This window comes from Egretta garzetta, unplaced genomic scaffold (genome assembly GCF_000687185.1).
Source record: "Egretta garzetta isolate BGI_Z169 unplaced genomic scaffold, ASM68718v1 scaffold1233, whole genome shotgun sequence".
NCBI classification, from domain to species: Eukaryota; Metazoa; Chordata; class Aves; order Pelecaniformes; family Ardeidae; genus Egretta; species Egretta garzetta.
In genome coordinates this window covers 14003-21533 of record NW_009259213.1, presented here as the reverse complement: position 1 = coordinate 21533, position 7531 = coordinate 14003, and the positions used below count along the sequence as shown (strand labels likewise).

Genomic DNA, 7531 nt, shown 5'->3' with positions numbered 1-7531 from the left:
CTCAAAGAGAACCCCACAGAGCAGACGAAGCCCAAAGCGCTCCCACAAGAAGGCACGGCTGGCCTAAAAAGGGATTGACTGCCACGTGCGTTTTGGTAGCTTGGAAAGGCAGCCCATGCCTTCCAAGCTCAATCCATGCCAAACCACAAAATCCCACTCAGAGTCAGCAGTGCCCAGCAAGAGGAGGAACCTGCGAACCACAGATCACTTGAGCACACGCTTCCTGGAAGACAGGCCACACAGGACTTCCCAGCCAGGCAGGCACCTCCTTCAGGTTGCCCTGGATTGAGATAAGGGCTTTACTGCACCAGAGTTCCCGATCACACCGCAGGAGGGGCCCGACGCTCGGCAGAAAGGTTTGTAGTTTCAACGTAGAGGCAGCCTAGGAGCACTCATCTGTTTTCCTCTTTCCCTACCCCCTCTGAACCTTCTTCTGAACAGTGCTGCAGGAAGCGGGGCTGATAGCGGCATTCCCACGACCATTAACAGCTAGTCTCCTTAAATAAACAGCTGGAGAAGAACTCCGGAACAGGAACAGGCCGGACCCCGGGGGCTGCATCCTTCCAGCCTTCAAATCAGACGCGTGCGGCAAACAATGGAAATGCCCCTCAGCACCCTGCAAAGCCGGCTGGGGAAGCTTGCATGTTAATTAGTGCCAGATTGGGTACTGCTTACAGTAATAGAGCTGCCCTAGGGGACCTGTGAGCCATCACAGGAAGTGGCACAGTGACACGGCGCAGAGCTCTGCTTGCAGGAGATGAGAGTCACAGAAGATGCCGTGGAAGGCGGCAGAGGTGTCTCAGCTCGGCCGAGGGCCATGCCTGACTAGGAGACCGAGTCCTTTTGTGAGGTGTTCCACTGATGCACCTCCACGTGGGAAGACCCTAAGAATCCAGATATTTATCAAGTGTCACGTGCATCAGATTTCTCAAAACAAAAAACAAAAAAAAAAATCCTCAATTAAGTAGACTTCCTAAGCTATTTGCATTATTAAAATCTACTACTGAGCAATCAAACACTTACATACGAGTCAAGGACCGCACTTTCTGGAAGGAAAATTTAGAGACACAACCAGCAACAACCAGTCAGGGGAAAATATGCATCCTTTGATCAAGGTGGCATCGGGCTTGTGAAAGTTGTACACAATCTATTAAGCCAGAAAGAATCTGGGGTCTTCTGCAGAGGACCATGATGGCAGTATTAATATTTTTTGTTTATTATTAACTACGTTTGTTAAGCAATATTCATTTCTCAGCAACTTCCCCCCCAGCTGCCTCCAGCTCCCAGAAGGCACATGGGTGCATTTATTCACTGCACTGCACTTTCCTGTGTGCCGTAAAAACAGAAGCTGGTGCAAATTCCTCAACACCTGGATCATCCCCACAAAGACCAGCTGCCAAGAGAACGCAGCGTCCGGGACCTCTGGGGAGTCACCTCTAGCGAGCCCCCTTCCCGCTTCTGCCGCAGATCCCGCCCCGGGGTCCCTGACAGTCATCGCTTCGTGTTGCTGAAACTGGCAAGAGGGATACAAGAAACTGAGTCACAACTGTTACTGTGATCATAAACACATCCAGATGCTTCCTTTTCTTTCACATCACATTTCACGTCAAGACCCTGCCTTACTGTCACCACAGGGTCAATTCCTGTACAATCTCTGGGACTATATTCAAAATCAGGCAAGACATGACTCTGCAAGGTTGCCCCCCGAGCGATCCAAACCTTCCAGGTTCATACAAGCAAGATGTCTGCAACTTTGGATGAGTACTCTGGAGGTTAAGTCCAGACTTGGCATCCAGCCATCGCCTCACTAGTTGCACAATCCAAATACACACGAGTCTCAAATGCCTCCTGAACCAGCCCTCTCGGGAAACCGACACCTTACCTTTGGCATGGAAAGTCCACCCAGCCCGAGAGTACTCCTGCAGCTGGACCCTCTCCTGTTGGTGAAGGTAGCAGACCTCACTGTAAAACTGGTGTTCAATGTAAACATAGGCAGCTGGGATGGCCCCCGCCACCCCTTTGGCACCAAAAAATCCATTCACCTCCGGTGAGGCCAGAAGAATGCGATACTCAGCCCTAGTGCCCAGAATGAGGTCCATGTAAGCTTGCGTCAGGTTGAAGTAGCCCGTGGTAAGGTATATCCTGGCACCCCGTTCAGCCTCTGTCAGCAGCGTCTCTGTGACCATCTCATCTATTTGAATCCCAAAAGGTTTCATTTGGATTAAGGGATAGATCCAGGTGTCGGGTTCTGGTTTCAGCCCCCCAGACGCTCGAGAGCCTTGCTGGGATAACAGGGAGCTGCCTTGCTGGCTGCTGTGGAAAGTCTTGGCGTGCAGGAGCTCTTGTCGTGTCCTGGCAGAGTTGATCACTTCCATGACTCTTCGATTTGCTATCTCACAATAAGCTGTCTTGTCTCCTGCAACAAGAGATCATGTTTGAGACCTAGAGGTACAGAGCTACACATCAACTATTATGTAGCGGGAAAAACTACTGACGGGACACCAACATGAGAACAAAAAGGAGCCAATGCAAAGACCACACAACTTTCTTCCCTACGTCTCAAAACCAGACGTTTTAAGGTTAGCAAAGCTACATCACAAAAGAAAAATATTTGACTTTACGAGGGGTAAGAAACTTGACTAGCAGCAGCAGCTTGAAAAATCCACTGAGAAATGAAAAGACCAAGGCAAAGCTAAAATGGTAACCAAAAATGACCTGGAACAGAGGAAATGAACTGCTGCCCAAGGTCTAAGCTTACATCGCACAGCAGTGCACCAGGCCAGGACAAAAACTTATGATGCAACCAGCCTGACAGATAGACGCCCTTCTCTGCCCACTTCAGCACTTGTTCTCTGTCTTTCTAATCCAACATTCATTTGATTCCCAGAATAGACTCGACTACAAAATGTTAATTACCAAAAACAGCACTACATTCATGAAGCTTTCAGCATACGTACAAACAGAACATTTAGAATTATAGACATTAATATCAGAAATAGAAAGAACCTCTCAAGGAATTTAAGTTCTTGTTTAAGGCCATAAGCAGCAGAATTATGAAGCAGCAATGAGACAGTTACAGAGGAACTTCTGGTCTTTGCACACGCTGCCAGATTAGTTGGTGGTAGCCACTGGGCTAGGAACACTCTGACAGATCCAGTCTCAAAACTCTAGCCACCCTGATCTTAAGAACGGATGGCACAGAACAGGGACACCTCGCAGCCTAAACAACGGTCAGACACTCAGCAATTCACAAATGGGGTTCGGGTCATCCTTAAATGCTGTCTGTTATTCCCCTCCTCTGGATCGTACCATCCAAGCAGACAGAACAACCCCCTCCTACCTTGGTACGGGTGTACCATCCCCTCCATCATCTGGACTGTGTCATCTTGCTGTAATTGCAGAGACACATCTCCAATCGCATCCACTAGCTCTGTGAAGAAGTCTGCAATCTCAGGAGAGTCCTGCAGGAGAACATAGCGGTCCTGACGATTGGTGAAGTACAAATCACTCAGGTTTGCGCTAGGAGAGAAAAAGAAGAGTTGAGTTCCAGAACAGAGCACAGGCGTATGATCCTGAACACCCCAGCCTAGGTTACGGATCTCACTCTACATATAACTGGACTAAAGTACAAATTGGCCATTTCCTTCTGAATCATGAGAATCTCTCTTTTCTCCTTTTGAGAAAGACTCTCTTTCAGATGAGAATCTCATGTGTTAGAGCTGTGGTTACTCCTCCATCTCAGAAGAGCATTGATACGATCACTACGGAAAGACCAGATGCAAATAATGAAGTTCAGACAACATTGGTAGCATGCATACCCTGCCTCAAAACCTCAGCTAAATGAACCACGTAAGGGCCTGAAGAGGCAGGACTCACCCGCTCAGGATCACATTATCATCAAAGAGATAGACCTTGATGTGCTGCAGTCCAATGGTCTCATTGAAACGCTCCGGAATCAGGAGCCTGAGAAGTCCACGCAGGTTTGGGGTGTGGAAGAGAGACACACGGACTTGCTCGGGAAATCGCTGCAGCAGTGGAATTAGCATTGTTCGAGAATTCTTCCTACCTGGGAGACAAGGGGAGTTTCACACACGGGATCACACCAGGCAAGGGATACATCACGGCACGGCACCACAGCCCCTCAGCTAGAAGCTGGTTACGGAGTGAGCACCCATCTCATCTGCTGCACTTAACATAGGTACTTAAGATATGTTTCTTTTTTTTTTTTTTTTTTTTTAAAATTACTTCCATTTGCACTCTGTCAATATTGAAATCAACATCCAGAACTAAACACTCATTGATGAATGGGCCTTGGAAACAGCCACTGAGCAGGTCTGACACCATTCAAGCTGCTTAATCGAGCCACACCTAGCACTAATTAACACGTGCTACAGAGTCACCACAAAGGTTTCAGACTGAGTGTACTGCTACTTCCAACAATTCCCACTTTCCTTTAAAAATGAAAATATAAGAGAGCATGATGGGTAAGGGCAAATGCACGGACGAGTGAACTAAGCAAGAAAGCGCAAGTTGCAGAGAGCAGAGTTGGCCCTTCTCGCTCCTACTACCTATTTTCAGAAGAAAAGCTGCTCAGCTTCAAGATTTTCTGGGAATAATTAGTTACTGGTGTACAAAAGGCCAGTTTTGAAAGGTGTATGATTTAAGCAGGTAAGTCCAATTGGTCAGGACAGCGTCTCTCTGAGAAATAAGTTTATTCAGTCTAACTGTAAAATAAGCCTTTGAAGAAAGCAAAGCGTCGTAATATCTACCCCGCGATCCCCGGGTGTAGTCAAGAAGAATGGAAACTCTGAGGTTAGATGATCCTTTTGCTTGCAGTGATTTCTCCAGTGTTTCTTCTAGGCAATCCACCTGCAGAGAGAGATTTCTCTACTCATTACAGAAAGCAAATAAAGCTTTATAAGGAACCCTAGTGTAAGTCTTTCCTACTCACGCAGAACACTGCTAGTTCAGACTTTGCATCTGTCAGACTGCCACCCTACTCCATCAGCCTAAAGCAAGACGTGGAAGGGCATCGCTTTTACATGCGCACATTCTCCAAGCCACTGAAGGCAATTAATATTAGCAGAAAAAGTCCCAACATCATTTCCAAATCAAGAGATTTGCATTACCAAAGAGAAACCTCGGTAGGAGTTCACAAATGATGCAGAGGCAGTTTTACTCCTTAAGCATAAGGCTGTTTGTCACATGCAAATTCAAATCCTGTGTACAAGCCCAGACAAAGCCAGGCACAGAGCCCCATGCGGGACTCTGTCCACCTTTACCCTGCTGTGGAATTTGCATTCTAACATAAGAAACTGGCCACGGTCAGGCTCCTCCCTGCAGGTCTTAGGTAATGCTTTTGTTTCTAGGGGGAAGGACAGGAAGCAGAGAAGGTAAACAACATAAAGCAAAACTGACCTCCGTCTTAAATGCAGAGTGCTAATACCGCATCTGCATACCGCACTTGGAGGACAAAGCGCGGCACCGAATACATACAACTTTAATCATGTTCAAGAAAAATGCCACGAAAAAAAGCTATCCCACAGTTCTGCAAAAGCCCTTTGAACACTATGCCAGTAACCTCCAACAGCCTGAAAGATCCAGACTCATTATCCCGTGAAAAAGTATGGCAGTTCCAAGGCCTAAACCAGAAATTCCATATGCCTCCCTTCCAAATTCCTCCCACCCCCATCCCATGTACGAGCACACAAATGCAGCCAGGAACACTGAGAAAACTCTCAAGGAGAGAAGAAAACACGTGTAAAGTGAACCCCCATGGGAAAGCTTTAAAGACATCGCAAGCTCAGCAATTGCACCTCTTGCACCCGCAGGAACAGGATGCTCTTTGCAAAGGCAAGCATTTTCTTTCTGCATTCACTTTCTCCTCTTCCCAAATCCTTTCCACACTCACCAGCTCCTGTTCAAGGAGCCCCGTTCCCAGGTATAGTGAAGCCATCACCACTCGTTGCTTGGCTGTCTTTATCTGCACCTAGGAGTAGCAGAAAACAAGTTCAGTTTCATCCTCAGTCTGTGATCACTAGGAGCTCATGATCCAGACCACAGAAGAGCTGCGGAGGAGGGTTGCTTCAGCCAAATCATAGCATTGTCTCGTAGAAAGAAAGCAACAAGGATAACACACTGATAGCAACGACGAACGACGTAACACACACGGGTCTTTATCGAGCAACACCAGCACCACTGCTGCATCCAAAAATCAAGGAAGAAATCAATGCTTTCTGGAAAACTGAAGAACGCATTCCCTGCTATTACATACAAGAGCAGTCACCAGGCGGCAGCTGCAGGATTGGGATTGTATCAGTGCTGGCAATCCCAGTTTTCATTCTGCAACTGCTTTAATCCTCTGTATCCCACCCTGTGAACTAGCCAGAACCTAGAGACCTTTGCTCACAGAGCTCTCCTCCTTTCAGAGGGGCAGGGGTGGTGGCTGCTGCCTTCATGGCCCACCCCAGCCTTATCCAACAGCTTACCGTGGCGATCTCAGAGTGTCTCAGAAGTACTGGAACTTGCTTTAAATACGCATTGTGAAAAGACTCAAGCAATGGAGCCAACCAAAGAAATGCACACCTCAGCCCTACTACTTACCTAGGAGATGCAGCATTACAGGACCCATGCTGTAACGACCTAGGAGACCTTTGGGAGGGATTGAGGGAGCTGTGCTCACTTTGTATTGCCAAGAGGAGGCCGGGGGGGAACCAACAGCAGCGTGCAACTACTTCTAGAGCAGTTACAAAGATGACAGAGCCAAACTCTTCTTGGTAGTTACAGCTGAGAAGCAGCCACGAACAGCTTTGGAAAGTTCAGGTCTGACACCAGAAAAAAAAACGCAAACTGCTAAGATGGTGCAGCCCGGGAACTGCTTGCCCGGAGGCAGAACCTCCATCCTCAGCATTTTCAAGACTCAGCTAGACAAAGCCTGCCTGACCTGATCTAGCATTGGCAACAGGCCTGTTTCAGGTAGAAGGTTGGACTAGTAGCCTGCAGGTGCTCCTTCCTAACAACTCATCTACGATTCTCCATAGCCAACTGCAGCTCCCAGCGCCCCGAAAACCATTCCCACAACTTGGAACCCGTCACTCACCTTCAAGAGTTCATAGAATTCAGCAGGGGATGAAAGCACCTTGACATGCGAGCTGGAGATCCCAAACTCTGGAACCAGATTCCTGATCCACTGGAACCTGTGTGCTCCTTCTGAACAAAGGGAACAAGGCGGGGCTGTGATCACAGGAACAGGAGGGGTGAGCAATGGGGCTAGGAGAAGCCATGATGATCTGTGAAAAGAAACATGGAGAAATTCTGTGTGATGGAGCCTTTGCTTCCCACAAACAACCTCCAAGCAGGGAAAGAAAGAGCTGCAACCAGGGCCAATACATGGTAAGGATCCACAGTTTCCCCTTCCATAATCCCAGCTGAATCACCAAAGCCAAATCTAGAAATAGAAGAACACAAGAAAAAGGTGGGAGAACAGATCTTGACATCATCAGCTCCTTCTCCTAACTGGCAGGGAAGGTGA

The 7531-nt window shown here is 47.8% G+C and overlaps 1 protein-coding gene across 1 annotated transcript in view; it reads right to left on the bottom strand.

The window, feature by feature from the left end:
- Window positions 1-7525, bottom strand: part of PGS1 (phosphatidylglycerophosphate synthase 1) — a 14436-nt gene extending 6911 nt beyond the window's left edge. The window contains 8 exon segments of the mRNA XM_035891418.1: window positions 1883-2416; window positions 3341-3519; window positions 3877-4066; window positions 4770-4869; window positions 5912-5989; window positions 7100-7407; window positions 7410-7458; window positions 7461-7525. Of these exon segments, the coding sequence (XP_035747311.1) occupies window positions 1883-2416; window positions 3341-3519; window positions 3877-4066; window positions 4770-4869; window positions 5912-5989; window positions 7100-7407; window positions 7410-7458; window positions 7461-7499 (1477 nt within the window). The 5' untranslated portion in view covers window positions 7500-7525.
- Window positions 7526-7531: the final 6 nt, after the last annotated feature.